Source organism: Chelonia mydas, chromosome 1 (assembly GCF_015237465.2).
Source record: "Chelonia mydas isolate rCheMyd1 chromosome 1, rCheMyd1.pri.v2, whole genome shotgun sequence".
NCBI classification, from domain to species: Eukaryota; Metazoa; Chordata; order Testudines; family Cheloniidae; genus Chelonia; species Chelonia mydas.
Window position 1 is genome coordinate 293,052,627 of NC_057849.1, and position 23,409 is coordinate 293,076,035.

The 23,409-nt window shown below is 39.6% G+C and overlaps 1 protein-coding gene across 4 annotated transcripts in view; it reads left to right on the forward strand.

Annotated features, from left to right (window-relative positions):
• The window catches only part of ADAMTS20 (ADAM metallopeptidase with thrombospondin type 1 motif 20), a 174,393-nt gene that overhangs the window by 134,736 nt on the left and 16,248 nt on the right, over positions 1-23,409 (forward strand). For all 4 annotated transcript variants that reach the window (XM_007061782.3, XM_043548992.1, XM_043548987.1 and 1 more), the window contains one exon: positions 13,476-13,643. In XM_007061782.3, the coding sequence (XP_007061844.3) occupies positions 13,476-13,643 (168 nt within the window). The remainder of the gene's footprint in view (positions 1-13,475; positions 13,644-23,409) is intronic.

A 23,409-nucleotide genomic window follows, 5' to 3' on the forward strand; every position in this document is an offset into this window, starting at 1 on the left:
CCTGGCTGGGATGATTTGATTGGGGATTGGTCCTGCTTTGAGCAGGGGGTTGGACTAGATGACCTCCTGAGGTCCCTTCCAACCCTGATATTCTATGATTCTATGACTTTTCGAAGATAATCGCTAATGGCTCAGATATCTCTTCAGTCAGCTCCTTCAGCATTCTAGGATGTATTTCATCAGGCCCTGGTGACTCGAAAACATCTAACTGGTCTAAGGAATTTTTAAGTTGTTCTTTCCCTATTTGAGCCTGTGATCCTACCTCATTTTCACTGAGGCAGTATAAATTATTTCCTTGTGTTCATATTTAATTTTCGTACACACACAGCTAAACTCTGCTAGTCTGCCATTTTGTGAATGGGTAGTCTGTATATATTTTTGCATTTTAGGTTAATTGAATGGAGCCCATTTCTGTTAAGAAAAAGAAAGATCCATATAATTTTTGAAATTGAGGAAAGCACGTAAATTAAATCCTTAAATTTCAGCTGGCTCATACAGTTAAAGGGGCTCTGTCAAGTTAAAATAATGCTCCAGATTGTATTGTAGAGATCAACATATGCAAGGCACTCTTTAAGTGCAGATCATCCCTTTTTCATGTGCAGTGGCGGTGTATCATCTCTGTGGTACCATCTGCCCTTCTTTAACAACACATATATTCCTCAGGAGGGGTTGGAGCAGAAGATAATCTGCTCTCTCTGACATAATCTGACATAATCCACTGCTCTGTGCCCAGAGGTAATAATGGATCTTCTCTAAATTTATTATTGTTTTTCATGCACAGTGGACAGTGCAAGAATGTCTATTTCCACTCTTTTGAAAGGTATCCCTGAGTGTATTTGTTTGTTGTTTGTTGGTAACAGCAATAGACCCAAATCGTGTTTCTTTTACTCCTACCCTTTGTTACTTAGAGGCCTCAAACTGGTTCTTACACAGTTTCTTTTCTTTTCTGTTCCATCTGTCATTTGTGTCTGATAGCACCTTTCTCCCATAGTGAAATCTTGCACTATACATGTGTGGAGTGATGGAGAGGAAATGGGGGGGCTTGTTGATGATTAGTGAAGTCAGTAAATTTGAGGTCCACTGTGACAGTAGAGGTACCAAATGTATAGTATATACCTGGCATTACCTGGAGATGGAGCCAAAAAGTAGGACTGAATGTAGAACTGTAATGACAGAAAGTTTATACTCCTAGCGTGAGATTTTCAAAATTGCCAGCATAGGACTAATTCTTCCCATTGAAGTCTTACCATTTTTTGCCATTGATTTCAAAAAGTGATTGTTTTTGAATATCCCACCTGTCGGATATTTTCTAAATTATTTGCTTGCCTCCAGCTGTCTGTCTCCATGTTATATATTACTAAACAAAATAGTGATAAAGAGTTAGGCACATGTACTAGACTTGTGGAAAAGGATACTGATTGAGCAATGCTGTTAAATTATTTTTCCAGCAAATTAATAAACTGGTTGTCCCCTTACAATTTTTTAATATCTATTATAATAAATTTCAGTGGGAGTTTTGCCTAAATAAGGGTTGAAGGTAAAAAACAGCACAGAGTGGCATGCAAGATCCTCCAGATTACTTAAGCTCAGCATTTTGGGCTGCACATGAGGGAGAAGAGTCCACGAGCAAAGTGATGGCAGAAAAAAGGAATACATGTTTGTCTAATTCTCAGCTGGTAACCAGATGCCATGAATTCAAGTCAAGAGTGAGTAAAGCAGGGATAATAGGGAGATGAAATGGAATATAAAAAAGGAATGTTAAATGAGGTGGCAAACGTGACAGACATTGCTGTTAAAAATCATTTGTCATTCACTCAGGATATAGTAACTGCTCTCTTTAAATATTAAAAGCAATCACAAAAATCTAGCACAATTAAAAGTTTTGTGCCAACACACAGTTCTGTTTAGATAGCTCAAGCCTTGTTCAGGCATTTCAGTTATAGAACCTTATAGACTATTACTATCTACCCTCTATATAACATAGGGCCTCCATTTGAGTACCTCTTCCAGAATGGCAAAAACCTGCAAGAAAGTAGTTTCTGGAGGACAGGTCTCAGATTCATATTTGGTTTCGGATTTTGAGTACAGTATTCATATCTGTATACAACAAATAAGAATATTGCCTCTGTAGCCTTTTTTTTTTCTATTTTGTATTCTGTCCTATATCTGAGCCATTTTCATTATTTTCTCTTCTGATAATCTCTCTTCTTCTGCCCTTTCTTCTATCTTTGCCTGTCTTGTGTTCATCTTATATCCTGCTGTCGTTTTCTTCTCTTACTGTCTGCCACACAATTTTCCATCTGGAACTCTCTTAATGAATGCTTCACCATGCTTATGAAATGGTGCTATCACAACATGGACTACCACAAATTTTTTTGTCTTCGGGTATTTTGCAGTATATGCTTACTGGAAATACAGTGGGAATGGCTTGTCTCTTCTGTGGGTTTTGTGTTGGTTTGTATTCAGCTTGGGACAAATTCCAAAATTTCAGTTAAATTCAATTTTATATTATGAAATTTGGATTTGAATGTTGTGTACATCCCATCTTCCCTTCTGGGAATTATAATAATGAGGACTTTGGGGTTTAGCTTGGACTTCTGTGAAAGGCTGCTATTTATCCTTCATTACTCCTCTATCTCTCTCAACCACACGATCTTATCCAACCTCATCAGTTTTCACTCTATAGTCACTCCCAACCAAGGCAGAACCATCACTCTTCAGCTGAAAGAACACACACAAAACTTCATCTAGAAAGTGGAACCTAATCTTTTCACCAGAAGCAGCTACTGGTAAGCATGGCAAATCCCTTCCTATCCCGAGGAGGTGGGAATGAGCATCTGAGCATCTTAAGAGAATAGCAAACAGAATATATTATTTCGTCAGTTTTAGATGGGCTATTATCCCTTGTTCAAAATGTCAAATTATGTAATTTTCAAAAATGGCATTTTTGCATGCTGTTAATCCATAGGAAGAACACGGACATTTGGGGGCTTGATTCTCCCCTCGCCTACTTTGGTGATATTCCGTTGACTTCAGTGGAGTACTCCAGACTTACAGGCCTTTGCTGTTTTGAAAAGCACTTGGTTCACCATAGTTTTGTTGGTTTAAGAAAATGCATTATAACATGCTTCACCTCATAGTTAATTTGGGACCTATTGGTATTACGGGTCTATGCCTGCCCCTATTCAAGTCAATGGCAAAGCTCCCATTGACTTCAGTGGATTAGTCACCTTGTACTGGGGCCATTCTGTGCCTGTCTCATCCCTCAATGCAAGTTACATCAGTTGGAGATTGACAGGTTGCAGATATATCTCATTTCCCTTGTCCTTGCTCCCTGTGTTGGGGGGTGGTATAGGAGCTGATATATTGACTCTGTGCCACCCAGTGATTGCCCTTCCTGTGGGAATTCTCCAAAGACCAGATAAACTGAATTCAGAAAAACTTTACACTGATAGAGTGATCCTGGAGAATCAGACTCAAAATGATTGCACAGGTATGAGTGAAGGCATAATTTGACCAGAATCCTTATCACAACTGACAGTGTGTAAGAAAGAATTAATCCAGCTTGATTTTCAGAGTCCAAGCTGGGTTTGCAGGACCAGCAGTTAGCATATTTTTACTGGTAAAATGGGCATGTTAATATTGCAAATCAGTTTAAAAATGAGACACAATAAGCATGGTGCCCCGGAATGCCATGCTATACCATGCCCATTTTACCTCAGAGCACAAGGCAGAAATAGAATCTCTGATTCAGTCAGGAAGCTTACAGATTTCCTCAGAGCCACAGATAGAATTTTAAGGGCCCATAAAAAGAGGTAGCAAAAGGTTCTGACTTCATACTCCTGTGTTCTGCACCCATACTGGAGATCTCAAGGGTATAAACAACCCCCTTCACACATTTCTGGATTGTTGCAACTTTTTATTACAAATACAATTATGTTTTCTCAAGGATTGAAGGGAGGACGGTGGGATAGATAAGGACGGCAGCAATGGTATCACTTTTTTATTGAAGTAAATGGCAGTTTGGATGAGGCAAACAACAACGATCATTGTTTTCAAGCTCACAGTCATTGCACCAGGAACATACTGCATATTGCCACCCGCAGGCAATGTGTCCAAAGTGTACTTGGCACCAGCTGTTCTTCCATTTCCTCATCTGTAAAATGAGGCTAACAACACCTTTGTAGAGTGCTTTGAGCACTACAAAGAAAATCTCATATAGGCGCGAAGTTATGTTCTTCTGCACACAGAAGAGGAGCAATGTAAATAAAATTACTGGTCTTAGGTCTCCTTTTAAATAATGAAGATTGATCAATTACTGTATTTTAAATTTTCTAAGGAGAAAAGAATACAGTCTAGAACTTCAGGAGAAAATACTCACTGTGGATATAGAGAAAGCAAGATGGTTATTCATTTGCAAAAAAAAAAGTATCAGTCCAATGTAAAAAGAGGACACTGCTTAAAAAGCAACTCTGAAAATATTTCCAAGGACTGTATTATTAATTTTTAATATCGGATGCACTTCAATACAATGAACGTACCCTTAAAAAAATGTGGATGTAGTTGAATCTCCCAAAAAAAACGGTGGTACTATGTAATGGAAAGACATTAATTATAAAATTTGCTTTAATTAAGTTTAAACTATTTTGGCTGCCAAATAAATGGAAGTCTAATATCTCTTTAAAATTCAACTAGACAGAAAAAGCTAAATTCTATAGACAAGCCTTTTAACTCTCTTAAGTGTTTAACTTTCCAAATGAATTCTCATTTTATTTCAGACAATTGCAGAAGGAGATGCTTATGTTTCTCATGCACCTAAGTGAGATATAACTGCTGCTCTGCTTAGGCAGGAATTTTCCCCACTAACTCCTTGATGCGTGATATGTTCATCTGAAAATATCTGCAGATTTTTAGTATGACAGTTAGGGGAGCTATAATCACAGAAGGACCTTCTTTCCCATGGGAAATGTAGATATGTCTAGCGCACCAGATTGCCCCAGGAGAGCTGATATGGAATAAAGATTTAGGAGCAGCTGCACAGGAAGAGAGAATTCACCTAAGGGCAGGGAAATCAGGTTGTTGGCCAGCCTTCCCCCTGCTGGGGTCGAGCAGCTCTGACCTTATGTTCATCATAAACTAGGTTGTTAGCTGGAGAATTCTGTGTTTTTTAAAATGACTTAAAAGATCACATATGAACACTATACAAGAAACCCAACCCGAATGCATATCTTCACATCGTTTGTCAAGCTGAGATATTTATTTATTTATATATTTATTTAATTTTAAATTTCAGGAGTAGATTTATAGCTGTACTCTGGATGCTTTGTCATTTTGGAGGAGCATAAAAAGTCAGAGCAGATGGGACGGTTAAGCCTGGTTTTAAGCTGCTTTGCATCACCAGAGCAGCATATATTACAGGGAGTGTAAACATCTACATCCCAGTTTTCCTTTTTTATTTTCTACATTTCCCTGCACACAGAGCCTCAGTTGTCTCCCTCCTGCCTTCCACACTCCCATTCACATGTGTTGTGTGCACACACACTTTCCCTATATGCCCTTCCTGTTGAATAGATATGCTGCAACAAGTAAGTTTGAAAATAAATATTTGGATTAAGAGCAATTTTTTGCCATTATTCTTCATAATAGAAGGTTTCTCTTTCAGCAGAGGGGTGACACATAAAATCTTCAACAAAGAAACTCAATGAATGGGAAAGATGGTCCAGTGGCTAGCGCTCTGGGCTAGGAGCATGGAGAGCTGCATTCAGTTCCTTGCTTCAGCATGGACTTTCTGTGTGATCTTATGCAAGTTGCTTATTGTCTCTGTGCCTCAGTTCCCCATCTGTGAAATGGAGCTATTATTGCTTCATTACCTCATAGGGGTATTGGTGAATTGGTACATTAAGGATTAAGTGCTTTGAGACCTATGATAAAAAGTGCTATATAAGAAATAGGCATTATTATTCACAGAGGCTTGTCCTCTTTTAAAATGGGCCACCATTACGCAGTTCTTTTTAATGGGACTAAGGCGCATATGCTGTGCATGGTTAAGATGGCCACCTCAAAATAGCCACCATCTCCCACTGCTCTCAACGAGACTGACGCCACAGGTTGAGCTTAGCAAAAATGGCCAATGATTCCCATTGTTTCCAAACTGGCCTAGGAAAGATGGTTGCCCTATGCTTTCAAAAGGTAGATCAGAGCACTCCAAGGACCAAGAGAATGAAGGTGGTAGCTATCTTTAGTAAGGTATCCTGTGGCTTTAGTACCATTAAGAACAGTAGGGGAGGGCAGCCATTTTGGTAAAGGGCCATTCTTCATGAGTTTCCCTGAAGATTCTATAAGCCAGCTTCTGCTGAAAGAGTAATTTTCAGTTATGAAGGATAAAAGGGAAACTGACTTTTAACTCTAAATATTTATTTTAAAAAACTACCCATTGTACCAGATTTACCTCTGCCAATTTTAGTATAAATAGGTAATAACTGAGCTGAGATCATTGGGGACAAAAACCATGGTCTTACTCAGGGTTTTCAGTTTATGAAAGGACCCATTTTAAAATAATTTTTAACTCAGTCTAATGGTTTTATTGAAATTATCAGAAAATTCATTTTGTATTCAAAGTGTAAGTGCTGTAATTTTGAGGATGCACTGTATTCTTCATACACAACAAATAGATTGAATGCCTTCCTTTAGTGCGAAGTTCAAATCAACCTTAATTATGGAGCCATGACATGTGCCTCCATAATAATGGAACAAATATTAGGAGGAAAACAAAATCACTAAAGTTTGAAAATTACAATCTTATATATTTGGGGGAAAATAACTCAAAGCACATATCATATGCTCTATGAGGGGGAGACAAATCTGGGAAAAGATAACATCAAGAGACTTGGAGTGAGGGGTGACAATTGACAGCAAATTAGACATGAAATTGCAATGTAAAATGGCAGCAAAAGAGACCAGTGTAATATTTGGGCACCATTTGTGTCCACATCCCTTTCTATGGGTCAGTTTTTGCCATCCTTATTTGCACTGAGTTGTACCTTATTCTGTAGTCTCATTTGTTTCAGTGTAACTACTCATGGAGTAAGGTATTGCTCAGCTTGAATAAAGCTGGCAAAACCCAGCCCTAAATGGTTATGATTCAACTTACTGTATCTGAAATATTGGGTTCAGTTGAAAGAACTGCCTTACTAGAAAAATACATTAGAGAGAGTTAAGAAAAAAGCAACAAAAAGTGTCAAGGAACAACAGGGATTGTTTTATGAGGAAAAATGAAATAATTAGCTTGGCCGAAAGACAGCAAAGGGGGTTATGTTACTGGAAGAGTGGAAACAACAAAGAGGAGAGAAATTAAGGTGCTAGGTGGTATAAATTGAAATAATGAAGCAGATAACTTTAAGTGAATGTTTAGACTGTATTCTAGTAAAGTAAAAATAAGATTTATTAGGGTTTGAATAGTCTCCCAAGGCAAGTGGTAGACATCACAATACCTGAAACATTTAAAACTGAACTGGACAGAACACTAGAAAATGTATTCAAGGGACTATTCTCTATTGACAAGAAATCATGACACACTGGACCAATACTTTTCTACTCTATGAATTCCATAGGTCTAATTTTGCCATGCCTTGCAACTTGTGAAAAATGACTGAGGTGAAAGGGGCTGTATTGGATATAAAACAGGGCAGAATTTCATCCTTTTAAATTCTATGACCAGTTTCATAGCTGGTTTTTAGATGGGTATAATTTTTCCTTCAATGTATGTCTGCCGCTGCCATTTAAATATTATTTATTTGTATTGCAGAGAGCGTAGGGGCCCCAGTCAGAAATCAGAGCCCCATTGTGTTAGGCACTGTACACACATAATAAAAGATGGTCCTTATGCAAAAGAGCTTACAGGCTCAGTATTAAAAAAAAAGTTGGATATAACAGATTGGGGGGAGCACAAGGTAACAATGAGACAATGCTAATTAACATGATAAGCAGTAGGCATCGCACAATAGCCGCCAAATCATAGTCAAGTATTTTGTAGGCATTCAGCAGAGGAGAGTTTTAAGGAGGGGTTAGAAAGGATTTTACAATTGATGGAATTAATTGGAATGTTGTAGCCACAATGCAAAACCTACTTCTCCAAGAGCTGACTCAAAAGTCCCCAGGAAGTAACATAGATAAAGTACAAAAATTATTTCTTACTAATAAAATACTACAACATGCTATTTCTTTAAAAAAACAGATGGATTTTATTTCTAATGTCAATAAATAAACATACTCTATTATTGACAGCACAAGAAACCTGATTTAATAAATGTAAACAGCCATCTGGGTTAATTTTCATCTAGGAATATATAATTTTACAGTGGCATAGTAATGAGCGTGTATAATTTCTTTGCTGCTTTCAGTACAAAGGTTCATGAAAAATGTTATCCGTTGTGCAATCAGTACTTTAGAAAATTGTTTGGGCAATATACCAATAAGAGTGAGTATTTGGAACAAATGAAAGTTATTAAATTCCGTAGTCACCGTATTTCTTATATAAAAAACAAAACGCTTTTAACACACATGATATGACTGTCATGCTTCCTGATACTGAACCTTTTTGATACTTTCTTGTGTAGTAATCTGGTTGCATCAGTTGCAAATGGGATATATAATTGAGTGTCATCACCATACGTCTGGCAGCTGAGCCCAGAGTATCTTACTAGCTCTCCCAGTAGGCTCACGTAGATATTGAAGAGTGTTATATGGATCTCTGCAGGAGCCCATAGGTGAGGGCCTTCAGGGAGGAGAAGCAGTTACCCATCACACCTCTGTGAGTTCAGCTGGAGAGGAATGATTGGAGCCACTGTAGTGTTGGGCCATCTATTCCTGTTCTGTCATGTAGTTGTGTTAGCAGTGTCTTGCAGTCCACTGTGTCAAAGATCCAGCAGGCTGAGCATGGAGATCTTGCCTATGTCCAGGACACAAAGAGGTGATCTTGTACTGCCACTAGGGCCATCTTTGTTGTTGTGTCCTGGTCTGAATCCTGACTTTGAGGAGTCCAGAATTCTGGCTTATGGAGCATGTTGTTGAAGCTTGTTGGCTGCTACTTTCTCACCCCCACGTTGCAACCCACAATGAGTGAGCCTGCACGTAATAGTAAGGGGGCACTTTGTAGCCCCTTACCCTGTTTTCTAATACCATGGTAAGAGGAATATGGGGAATACAACCATGAACTAACTGAAGATGGGCAAGGTAGGATGAAATGATAGAAAATCATTGCAATGACTGTATATAATATACATACCTACGATAAGCTCCGCTGTCTCAGCTCTGCTGGTTTCTCTGGTCTTTTATGCCTGTCACCTTCTCTTTTAGTGCTTGTGTATTACAGTAATTTGTGTTGTAAAGAACTCGCTTTATTTTAATAAAGAGTTGGTAACTTACAAATCAGAAATGACAGAGGCCCAGTTCTAGAGTCTGATATGGCCTCCTTGCAATGCTCCACAACTACAAAGGTGAGTTAAACCCTGTGAATTTCTCCAGCTGAGAATTCCTGCAGCAGAGAGGGAATGCATGTTTTGGTACAGAATTGGTGTAACAACTCTACACCACCGCTGCTAACCCTCCAGCATGGGGGAGGCATGGCCACCTGAAAGGGGACATGAAGAGAGCCTGCTCTAACTAATGGCAGAGACGGAAGTAGCTCCCAGCTGGCCCCTGAAGTGGGCACAGCTGGGCTAAGAAGACATTAAAGGAGTCACCATCCTGCAGCTAACCAAGAACCATTACAGTCCTTGCATAGTTTTAGAGCAGCTCAAACGACTCCCACTTGACTATGGCCCTAGGAGTCAATGTGCCAACCAAAGATCATTAGAGTGCAAGACATTGTAGTGCTGTCTCCTCCCTTCTCTAACATGCCTCCTGGATCACAACAGGAAATCCACCATTTTTCCAATCCTTGTTACTTCACTGGAATCCCTGTTACCTCACTGGAATAGATTCTGGATTGAGCCTTAGAATTTGAAAGTCTCTAGTCCAATTTCTTGCAATTTGTATGAGTTTGTAATCTTTGAATATGCTGGCTCTGTACGGTCACACAATCACACCTAAAAGTCTCTTTTTTTTTTTACAGTGGTAAATATATTATTCTCTTTAGATGCTACTTTTCCCGTCTTGACCACAGCTTTACAACTTTTATGCCATTCACTTGCTAACAAAAGCACAAGCAGGAGCTGTTTATATCCTTTCCACTTGCTAAGCTGTTTTCAAAGTGGAGACTGGAAAATCCCATTTGGCTTGGTTAGGGTACGGACACAAAATGTTCCCTTGAAAAGAAGTTAAAATAAATGTAGACTGAAATTCCAAGAAAAACCCAACTGCTTAGTTTTTTTTCAAAGTATCTATAAAAAAGGATACATCTAAAACCTCCCAGCAAAGCTTTATTTATTGCAAGTGCTCAGAATTATATTTAAGCTGCTTCAAAAAAGAGCCTTAATTTGCTTGCAATTGATTATGCTCCTTCTGCATAAGAATTAACTTGTACACTTCGGAGAGTGCCAGCAGCTGCATTAGGCTGATCCTCATAAAATTTTAATACTGAAAAAAGACTTAACCGATGACTCCTAGTTACCAGGGTTACAGAATGACATTGAACGATATTAATCAACTCCAGCTTTTCACTGCATTTTATAATATTTTTAAAGGATCTGCGATATGGGAAATATTATTTAACCCATGTTGAGACAAATGCTAAAATTTCAGGAAAAAAACTTGTGGATTATTTTTCAACTTGTATTTGTTTTAAGAAAAATGTTCATATTTCTTCCAAGATATAAAGTTCCTGTGGAAGTCTTTCTACACATGTGATCCATGATATATGGAAAATGTGTTCTTCATACAACTCCAAAATCAATTCAAGTTTGTAATCAATAAGTCAAAAATAACTAACCTCCTTTTAAAATATGTTATACAAATAAAAGTGTTATATCTGTGCTGAGCACTATGGGCCAAATTGTGCCCGGCTCCTACGGAAGCGTGCAGAGTGAAAAGAGGACAAGGGACAAGAAGAACAACAAGAAGAGAGCCATGTGTAGTTGCAGTCCTTGCATTTAAGGGAACAATGGGACTGCTTCCTCCTCTGGGGATGCCACCTCCATAACAGCATGTAGAACAAAATTGGCAGAGAGCTAAACCTCACAAAGAGGTAGTGTGCTCATCCCATGCATCAGAGAACCTGGGTAGAAATGCAGGCCTGTGCATAAATAGCACAACTGAGCCTTGTACCAACTACAGTAGAACCTCAGAGTTATGGACACCACAATTACAAACCCATCAACTACACACCTCATTTGGAACCGGAAGTACACAATCAGGAACAGCAGACAGTACAGTACTGTGTTAAACGTAAACTACTAAACAAATAAAAGAAAAGTTTTTTAAAAAATTGACAAGGTAAGGAAATGGTCTCTGTGCTTTTTTCATTTAAATAAAGATGGTTAAAAGCAGCATTTTTCTTCTGCATAGTGACATTTCAAAGCTGTATTAAGTCAATGTTCAGTTGTAAGCTTTTGAAAGAACAACCATAACGTTTTGTTCAGAGTTATGAACATTTCAAAGTTGTGAACAACCTCCATTCCCGAGGTGTTCATAACTCTGAGGTGTTACTGTATGCTAACTAACAAAGATCTGATCTAAGCCCCACTTGAAGTCAGTGAGAGTCTTTCCATTGATCAGAGTGGACTTTGAATCAGTCCCTAAAGGTCCAATTCTGCCACTCTTACACGTTGAGCAGTACCTGCATTGTTTGTGGTTCTTTTTGATTTGTTAGTCTGTTTGGTTTTAAATAATTTTGTAGAGATTGAGGTTTACAAATTGAATGACAACAGTAAACTATGCAAAATAAGAATTTAAAATGCAGTAAATGTTTATCAGTATTTTTTTTTATTACTGGTATATCAAGGATTGTTCCTCCTTCTATAGGTGGTGTGAGCACTGAAACAACAAAAGTACATGAAACAAGTCAATCAGACTTTCATGTTTTTAGTAACCACTAAAATGTTGGTGAATTAAAACATTCTATCGGAACATAAATAATATAGCCTACACAGTGAAGCTAAAAATTTGTGTCCTGATCCCTATAATGAATGGGAGTTTTGGGTGTGCAGGAACTCAAGATCAGGATACAAAATCTATAGCTCCTGTCTGTAGGTTTTCCAGAAAGGTTATACTTAAAGTATGAGGTCTTATTGCATTTTGAAATTTTTAAAAACATAATCTCAAACTATTCTGATTTATTTAGTTATTTCAGCAGGCATTAGAGAAGCATGGAGTAAAAATAACCTTTACATTAAAAATAAAATCATTGTTGCAACTATCATTTCTCAGGTTTCAGAGTGGCAGCCATGTTAGTCTGTATCAGCAAAAAGAACGAGGAGTATTTGTGGCACCTTAGAGACTAACAAATTTATTTGAGCATAAGCTTTTATGGGATAAAACCCACTTCATTGGATGCATGCAGTGGAAAATACAGTAGGAAGATATAGATATAGATATATATATATATATATACATAGAGAACATGAAAAAATGGGTGTTGCCATACACGCTATAATGAGAGTGATCAATTAAGGTGAGCTATTATCAGCAGGAGAAAAGAAACCTTTTGTAGTGATAATCAGGATGGCCCATTTCCAACAGTTGACAAGAAGGTGAGAGTAACAGTAGGCGGGGGTGGGGGAGAATAAGCATGGGGAAATAGTTTTACTTAGTGTAATGACCCATCCACTCCCAGTCTTTATTCAAGCCTACTTTAATGGTGTCCAGTTTGCAAATTAATTCCAATTCAGCAGTCTCTTGTTGGAGTCTGTTTCTGAAGTTTTGTTGTTGTAATATTGCCACTTTTAGGTCTGTAATCGAGTGACCAGGGAGATTGAAGTGTTCTCTGACTGTTTTTTTAATGTTATAATTCTTGACGTCTGATTTGTGTAGAGACTGTTCGGTTTTGGCCAATGTACAATCTATTCAGGGGACACCATCATAGGACCTAATCTCATCAGCCACACTATCAGAGCCTTGTTCACCTGCACATCTACCAATGTGATATATGCCATCATGTGCCAGCAATGCCCCTCTGCCATGTACATTGGCCAAACCGGACAGTCTCTACGTAAAAGAATAAATGGACACAAATCAGACGCCAAGAATTATAACAGCATATTTATGAGATCTCGTGTGTTGACGGCTGATCTCATATATTTACAAATGACTGATTGAATGAACAATTAACTGATTGTTGGCCAGGATGTGAACAATAAGTACTGTCCATTATGAAACAACTTCAAAGTAGACATGTACAGTAGATATTGCACAATATAAAACCGTCATTGTTTATTTGTTTTATGGCATATGCTAAGTGGTTGCTTTTTCTGTTTTTTCAACTTCTTTTAAAGTTCTAATAAAGAAAAAGGAATAAAGCAAATCTATTTCTTCTTTTCCAGTGTTCTGTTTCCTGTGGAAAGGGTATAAAGTATCGTGATGTACATTGTGTGAACAGCATCCAAATTAAATTAGAGGAAGAAAACTGTAGACATTTAAAGAAGCCTCGAACCCACAAAATTTGTAGAGCTGTCAGATGTCCCACATGGAAGGCCAACAGGTGGAAGGAGGTATGTAAAATGTACTGTAATTATATACCACTCTTCCTTCTAAGCAAAGCATAAAAGGCCATATTAATGCCATACTGCTTCAATTAAAGTGCTAGACAGAAGTTGTTCTTCATGTGCTGCACACATGCCATACTTTGTCAGACCAAAGGTCCATCTAGCCCAGTAACCTGTCTTCTAGGTGCTTGAGAGGGAATGTGATCCCATCCTCTGTTGCCCATTCCCAGCTTCTGGCAAACAGAGGTTAGGATCACCATCCCTGCCTATCCTGGCTAATAGCCATAGATAGATCTATCCTCCATGAACTTATCTAGTTCTTTTTTTAACCCTGTTATAGTCTTGGCCTTCACAACATCCTCTGGCAAAGAGTTCCACAGGTTGACTGTGCGTTGTAATGAAGAAATACGTCCTTTTGTTTGTTTTAAACCTGCTGCCTATTAATTTCATTTGGTGACCTATAGTTCTTCTGTTATGAGAAGGAGTAAATAACACTTCCTTATTTACTTTCTTTACACCAGTCATGATTTTATAGACCTCTGTTGTATCCCCCCTTCGTCATCTCTTTTCCAAGCTGAAAAGTCCCAGTCTTCATATGGAAGATGTTTCATACCCACACTAATTATATCTACAATTTAAACTGAAGTGGCTCACTCTAAGGTCTTGCTTTTATCTTTAAACTAAATCACAGAAACGACTCACAAATTTGCAAGTGAAAATGCAAATCTATTTGATAATATGCATCTGTTGCTGATTAATAGTTTGGGGCTTTCCTCTCACAGAGCAGCCTGTTCTTGAAGGGAAGCTAACCTAATATGTATATTCAAGATGAAATTGTTAAGATAAACATTTACATTTTGTGATTTTTTTTAAACAGAACTTCAAATCTTTTGAGGTTTTCTTATCAGTGTGTAATAATGTATTGTGTCATAATTCATCACATTGCAGTACTTTGCTTTTAACTTGCTCTTTAAGGGTAAACTTTTCAAAAATGTCTTAGGCACCAAGGAGCCTGAATCTCACTGTGTCCCACATGCTTTTGAAAATGTTGTCCATCATCTATAAACAATAGAATATACACAAACATTTGCAAGCTATGGTATTGTCATAATATGTATAATAATGTATTCATCAGCAATATTGCAGGTTGCTGTCATTCTTCTGTGTATATATGGGACAGATTAGTTTACCTGTTTAACTGAATAGTGTCACACACTCTTCAGTCCCCTAGAATTGAAGGGGAAGAACTCAGACAAATGGCCTGGCCAAAAGCTGGATTTCTTCCCATCCTCTTTTTGTCTCTTTAGGGATCCCTGACTTTGGAGAACCTGATGGGGGTTGGGGATGGGTAGAAGCTCCATTCTTTTCCTCCAAACCCCCCCTCCCCGCTACAAACACCCTCCCAGGATGCTTCATTGTTGTTTAAGAGTCTCTCTCGCGTTGGGAGCCTGATATTATGGAGGTTCCTTACCTTGTCTCCATTGTGTTACTCAGGCCGTGCAAAGAGAGGGAGATTCTAGTGGGGGGTGTGGAGAAGTGTGGAGGTACACGAAGGGGTGTGCCTGCAGCAGGATGTACTTTGGCAGTCACTAGCTGGCAAATGGTCCTTTCATTACCATAGCCAGCTGGCACAGGTTAGTGAACCAGGCTGCTCTGACCTATGCCTAATAGTACATGGCGAATCAGGAAGTTATAACCAGCGCCCTGACAGTCTCATCTCTCTGCTACACCCAGAGGAAGTGACCACAGCAGAAAAACTGACCCAATCTATGAATGCCTATGTCTATGGTACAAATAGAGAATGAATGGTACTTACCAGTCCTCCCCTTTAACTCCTTTTTCCTTAATCGCTGTAACATTCTGTTTCTCCAACTCTTCCCCAGAGCAGAGGTGAAACCATCTTTCAACCCTTTTTCTTACAATTTTCCTTTTTAAGGAGAACAATGAGTAGTGCAATGAGGCGTCAGCTTCGCTAAAGCCAGAAGAAGAAAACAGTGTTCCCCAGTGAATGGGGAAAAAAACTTGAGTTTAATTTGTTTTGACTTCCCAATATCAGCCTCTCAATGTAAAGTCTGTTTAACCTAAAGAGAAAATGGCAGTTGCCTCTACTCCCAAGTTTGTTCTAGAAAGAACATGGCTCTGTGAATTGGTCAGTCAGTCCCTGACAATTGCTAGTAGTAGGCTTGTGGCAACCTTGCTGGAGCTAGTTTATAGAATCACCAGTGTGATAATTAGTTACTCAAAGAAATAGAGGCAGTAAGGATTTGGTAAAAGACATCTAGTACAGCACTGGAAGCAGAGATTGTGTGGAAGTTTGTGTATGTGCTCCAGCATTACACACTCAGAAACATTTTGTTGTATTAGCATTAATAGATGTTTTGTTTTGCACCTTAAATTTGTTTTGTCTGAGTCATCTTTGGCAAGTCTACCCCTAGTCATGTGTCTGGGTGACTGTATGTTGAGACTGAATTATAACATTTCTACAGTATAATCATGCATCATAAATAATTGCATTTCAGTACTTTTTTCCTATTAAAATATAATTGAAAGTATTATCCTTATAGTTTCATAAATTGCAACCAAAGATGTGCCTGGAGAATTATAGCGAATTCTTCATTTCAGCACCTTGACTTTTTATTGTTACTTTGAAATTCACAGTTTATATAACAATCCAGCTGACACAGGCACGTACTTGTGATGAAGAATACTACATGAAAACAAAAATGTGTATACAGAATCTATTGTCTCCTTTACACACACATGTAGGCACCTGGAAAGTTAACAGTTATGTTACAAATGTGTCTGGAGAATGAAACCTCCACCCTTGCATCTGGGATCTTCAGATGAAATGAATAAAAAAAGTTTTAGTATATATCTATTCAAATTGTATCAGATAATTTATTCTGTCTCTTAAAAAGGTGCACACTTTAGGAACTTTGCCAATTATGTGATTGGGGTGGACTGTGTATCCTAAAAGGAAATAAAGATGTAGAGAAAGGGGGAAGAACTGTTTCATATGATTTGGTGGTTGCTGAAGTCTTAAAAATATTGGATGGAAATGGTAAGATGAAGCTGCACAAAGAACGTTTGTTTGTGTGTGTGAGAGAGAGAGCTAGTTAGATTAGCATGTGAATAGTTAAGGTGGCTCTCTTTCCTCCCATATGTCAAGAATATATAGGGGCAACAATAATAGAAAATGTATGTGCAGAAACTTTTCAACTGCTCTTCTGCTTCTTATTGTAACAATGAGAATTCTAATGCCTATATCTGACACTGAGGTGGAACAGCAATATCTGATCCACTACTCTTAGCATTTTCCCTGTTATGACCCCTAAGGTGGCACTGCCTGACTAAGCAGTGCAATCTTCATCAGCTCAGCAGCAACAGAAGAATATTCCTACACTGTTAACTCCTGAAGCATATGTTGCAGCACACCATCTGCTGAGTCTCTCAGCAGTGGTTTTGCTGGCAGTCCAAGAACCTTCTCACCTGGTACCAATGACTGCTAGTCAAAATTTGCCATCTGCGATGGTTCAGTGTCTGATACTTTAGGCACCACATTCGGTTCCATTGAGAGGCAAATTGACAATGATCTCACCAATACCTTCTTCTCTTCTTGTCCCCAGCAGTCACACTAGTATGCTTTGTGTATGCCTCACCACCAGGACCAGGCTAGAAAGAGGACCAGAAGTTATAGGAGACCAGCCTCTCTCACTTCATCAGTGGCTATCAGCTCATCCAGACAGCCTGGGAACTCCAGACAGCCATTTTAACATGTTAGAGGAGAGATCATGATGAAGTTCTCCTTTAAGGAGTTGATTTCTCTGATTGGGAGCCATAGAGGAAGTTCTCCACTTCACAGAGGGAAGGGGTTTTATTCTCACTACTTCCTTATCCCAAAAGCAAAAGAAGGTCTCAGAGCTACATTAGACCTGCAACAGCTCAACAAACACCTAAAGAAAATAAAGTTTTGCATGATCACGCCGGCTTCCATTATTCCTTCCCTGGATCCTGGCGACTGGTATGCTACCCTTGATTTAAAGGATGCATGTTTCCATGTGGCAATACATCAAAGCTACAGGAAATTCCTCAGGTTGTTCATCATTCACTCTCACTACCAGTTTACAGTCCTGTCTTTGGCCTGTCCACAGTACCATGTTTTTTCACAAAGTACATGGCAATGGTGGCGGCATTCCTGAGGAAATCAGGAGTTCAAGTGTTGGTGAGAAGTTGTGTCAAAGACCAAGTGCTGTCTAGGATGGCCATGGTTCAATTCATCTTTGGTGTGCTAGGATTGCTCTTTAATGAAGAATAGCCAATTCTGTCACCTGTACAAAGGATAGAATGCATAGGAGCAGTCTTAGATTCTATGGAAGCCAGGGCCTTCTTCCCTCAGGCCAGGTTCCAGATGATGCTGGCCATTTCTCTAAACCTGAAGGCCCATTCTACCACAACAGTACGGAATTGCTGCAGACTTCTGGGGCATATAGCCTCATATATTTATGTGGTTCAACATGCCAGTCTTCATCTCAGGAAGCTGCAAAAATGGCTGAGCTTGGTGGTTTGGGTACACACTCAAATCTTGGTCTCTCTGGTTTGGGTACACACTCAAATCTTGGTCTCTCTGGACAAGAGGACAGACCCATCCAATGTGTGTGTGTCATTCCATTTGCCCATCTTCAATTTACTTTGACCTTAGTTATGGACACTTCTATCGTAGGTTGGGAGACTCACATGGGATTACTACACCCTCAAGGTCTGTGGTCTGCCCAGGATTTAACTCTCCACTTAAATGTAAGAGAACTGAAAGTCATTTGATTAGCTTGTTACTCTTTTCTTCACCATATCACCAGAAGGAATTTGCTAGTAGTTATGGGTAATACAGTGGCCATGTTTTATGTGAACAGGCAAGGAAGGGCCCAGTTGACTCTTCTCTGCAAGAGGCAAAGCTATTGTGGGATTTTTTATGTCACCAACTCAATCCACCTCAAAGCATCCCACCTTCCAGGTGTCCACAACAGTCTGGCAGATCATAGATTCATAGAATCATAGAATATTAGGGTTGGAAGACACCTCAGGAGGTCATCTAATCCAATCCCTGCTCAAAGCAGGACCAACACCCATTAAATCATCCCAGCCAGGGCTTTGTCAAGCTGGGCCTTAAAAACCTCTAAGGATGGAGATTCCACCACCTCCCTAGATAAAGCAGCTGAGCAGGTCTTTCTCCAGCCACCATGAGTGGTCTCTCTGTCTAGATGTAGCCAGTTTCATTTTCTGACTGTGGTGCACTAGACAGACAAGCTTCTGTACATATTGCTTCCTATTCCACTCCTGCTCAGGGTGGTGTTGAAAATCAATCAGTACTATGCATTAGTAATACTTATAGCATCAGCATGGTCTCACCAACACTGGTTTTCCATTCTGTTGATCCTTCCAGTTAGGGCTCCTTTGACTCTACTGCTGGACCCAGACTTGATCTCACGAGACCATGGTCACCTCCTCTATCCTGACCTAGAGGCTCTTCACGTGACAGTCTGGAAGTTCTGTGATTGACACCTCAGAAGGAGATCTGTTCCACGGCAGTGCAAGACATACTCTTAAACCATAGAAAACCATCTAGTATGTATACTTACTGGTGAAGTGGAGGAGACTCTACATGTGGACCCAATAGAAAGGGGTCTCCTCAGTCCGGGCTTCAATATGTCGTGTGCTGGATTATTTGTTATACCTGAACCAGCAAGGTCTGGCCATTAGTTCCATCAGAGTCCACCTAGCAGCTGTCTCAGCTTTCCATCCTCTGACTGATAATTGTTATCTTTTTTCCAATCCCACGACAATCAGATTTTTGAAAGGTCTGGAATGATTGTATCCCCAAGCAGAGGATCCTATTCCCTTTTGGGACTTAAATCTGGCATTGACAAAGATAATGGGTCCTCCATTTGGACTACCTGTTCCTTATTCCATCTCTCAGTGAAGGTAACCATTTTGGTAGTGATCACTTTGGCCATGAGAATGTGTGAGTTACGAGCTCTAGTATCTGTCCCTCCGTATAGAGCGTTCCATAAGGACAAGGTAAACCTACATCCTCACCCAAAATTTCTCACCATGCTGGAGTCCCATTTCCACATCAATCAAGCAATATATTTACCAACTTTCTTCCCTAAGCCTCATGCTCACAGGGATGAGAAGAGACTCCAGATGTTAGGAGAGCATTAGCATTTCATTTGGAAAGGACTAAGCCATTTAAACTGAACCATAAACTAAATCATCACAGTTGTTCAGGGTAATTGCAGACATGATGAAAAGACTTCTGGCCTCTTCTCAAAGAATGTCATAGTGGATTTCTTCCTATATACATTTGTGCTATGACATGGCCGATGTATCTCCACTGAAAAGGGAACTACTGAACACATTCAGTGAGATCACACTCAGCCTCTGCAGCCTTTTTAGCTCAAATGCCTATTCTAGACATTTGTAGAGCAGCAACTTGGTCTTCAATGCCTACCCTTACATCATATTATGCCATCTCTTAGCAATCTGGAGATGATGCCAGATTTGGACATGTGGTCCTTCAATCGTTATTCAGATGTATTCTGATCCCACGTTCAGATCGAAAAGCTGGGGAGTCACCTACAGTGGAATGGATGTGTGCAATCACTCGAAGAAGAAGAAACTATTTCTAACCTGTTCTGTAACTATTGATCTTTGAGATGTGTTGCATATGTCCATTCCATGACCTACCCGCTTCCCCTTTATATCAAAATCTGTCCATTTAGATGGAACCAATGGGATTTGGGGTTGGCTTTCCCATTTATACCATTTCACAGCAGCATGAGGAGGCAGAGGATGCATGCACTGCCTCGACCAATACCACTGAGGCAAAACTCTCCAACAGCAGAGCACCGGGCACTCACACACTCTCATGGAATGGACATGTGCAACACATCTCAAAGAACAATAGTTATGGAACAGGTTGCTAACCATTTCTTCTCCTTAATTTACCAATTTGGAAACATTAAAAAAGCCACACAACCTGTACAACCACTGTTAGGTGCTTCATGCCACATGCTCATGGCAGACTCAAAGCCCTGCAGCTTTAAGTTCTGTCTCTCCAGTGACAGTCTCATTCTGTTCACCTATGGCCATAGTCTCTGCTTGTTTTGCCTCAGGAAGAGCCACATACTGAACTAATGTTCTGTCTGCCATTTGTTCTCCTTATGGACATGGAAGTCTCAAGACACCCATCTCAAGCTCTGTCTTTTGGAAAAATTGATGAGAGTCACCTCTGAGCCTGAGGAAATTGGTGCTTCTAGCTGTCTGATCAAGCACGAAAGAAGTGATCTTTGACAAAAGCCCCCATCACCAGGCATGCTATGCCAAGACATAGCACCAAAGGGGAAAAAACATGTAGAAAAAGGACTCAGCATTGATGAGCCCACACTGACAACTCTGACACTGAAGATTGGTACTCCAAGACAAGGCTGATCATAGAGCAGACAGAAGCTCCAGAGACCACTTGGTGTTATTTCATAAGGAAAGTTCCAAACACTGACCCTCCAGTATCGACCTCAACACCATCATGGACACCATCAGCAAAATAGATACAGACATTAGTGCCAGCTTCCAAGACCACTTTGGTACTGAAGCATATACTAGTAGAGGAGTCTACATCATTGGCCCCAAGACCTTCTTCAGAACTGGTGTACACCATCATCCTGGCACTGAGATCGCCTTATGCCTCAGCACCACTCCTTGAAAAGATATACTCTTCTTCCCCATCCCTAGGCACACCTTCATCAATGGGGAAATCCTGTGATATGGTTATTTTCCTTGAAGAACAATAAAAAATATCTAGACTTTTGTTCCAAAAGAGGCATGAGCCTGACTTGCTAGTAGACAGCTTCCTCATACCATGGATTCTGGGACTCATGTATGTTTTCCTGCCCATTCCCAAGCCCTGGGTTAATATGCAAGATCAGGTAGGACAAAGCCAAGGTAATTCTGATAGCTCCACATTGCCTGAGACAATTCTGGCTAATGCGCCTTCTTTGGATACCATCCAGCTTCCCAGACTGTCTGGACATAATATTGCAGAACCAATGTCAAATACTTCATCCAGACCCACGGTTACTGTATCTGACAGCCTGGGTATTGGCTAGTTGAGTGGTACTGACAGACTGCTTCTTTCAGGTGCAAGAAATTCTCCTGCAAAACAAGAAGCATTCCACAAAGAAAACTTATTTCTCTAAATGGAAAAGATTCTCAGTATGGACAACACAATGTAAGCTTAACACAATGGAGGAGCCCATACTAAAGGCCCTGGAGAATCTCCTGCATTTAAAAGACCATTTAGCTCCATTAACATTAATCTAGCAGCCATTTCAGCCTGTCACCACCTGCCTAATCCTGTTCCATATTTTCACATCCCACAGTGATTATCTATCAGTCTAGGAACTCCCTCTTGTGTGGGATTTCAACATTGGACTTGCAAACCTCATGGAGGCCCCCTTCAAGCCTTTGCTCCTTATGTTCCTTATACCATCTTATCCTTAAAATGATCTTCTTAATTGCAATTACTTCAGCCAGGCAGATCAGCGAGCTGCAAAGCTTATATGAGTGACCCTCTTACACAACATTTCACAGAGACAGGGTGATGCTGAGAACTCATCCTAAGGTGGTCTTCAAAGTTTCACTTAAATTAGTACACCAACCTGCCTGTTTTCTTCCCCAATCCTCATTCTGCACCGCGAGAGAAGAAACTTCACACTTCGGATGTTTTAAGATTTTTATTGTATTATGTGGACAGAACAAAGCCCTTCAAGTTGTCATTCTATCTCTTTGTTGCCATTTTGGGCCTTCAAAGGGTCAAGCCATCTCCTGGAGAGAATATCTCAATCGATCACGCAGTGCATTTCAATCTGCTACCAGACAGCTGATGTACCACTTCCTCTGAATGTGAAAACTCACTCATTTAGAGGTCAAGATTTCCTCCTGTTCCAGGAACATTCCTATATCACAAATACCTGAGGCAGTCAATGGGAGTACACCAGTGGTCTTTGTTAAACACTATGCCCTCGATCTATCTGTAAGGACAGATACTAGCTTCAGGAGAGCAGTATTACAATCACTGTTTGCTTAGACAATCAGGACTCCTCTGTCCCATCTTGTCAGTCACCTAGAGTGGGATCCACATTGACACATATTTGAAGAAGGTTACTTACCTGACAGTAAATGTGTGTTGTCAGCGTGGATCCCATGTCACGCCCTCTGTCTCTCTTTGTCAGAGTTCTTCGTATCTGGAATTTCTGAATACTTAGAATAATAAATCAGTGTGGAATCTCAAGTATTGTTATGCTGTGACTGTTCGTGTTCACTGGTGATAACTGTGTGGTTTTTAATTTAACATTTTCTTTGGGAAGAATATAACATAGCTGATATGATATATACCCACACAATACACAAGCTTTAAAAGAATAGGTTAGATCTTATCACATAGAATTGTAATATAAATAAATGTTAGTGTACTTAATTAAAAGATTAAAACAAAAAAATTTTCAAATGTCTTCCTTAGTGGCTTGCTTCATAAGTAGCTGATTAGTCTTCTGTAATCTTTCAGAGCTGCTATTATAGTTCTTTCATTTAACTACAACAGTTAACAGTGATCTTTAATGAATGCAGCAGAGTTAAGCTTACTCCTTGAAGGGGAATGTATAAACTACGTTCTGCCCATTACATTTAAATGAAACCAGCTTAGTCAATGTTCCTTAGGATC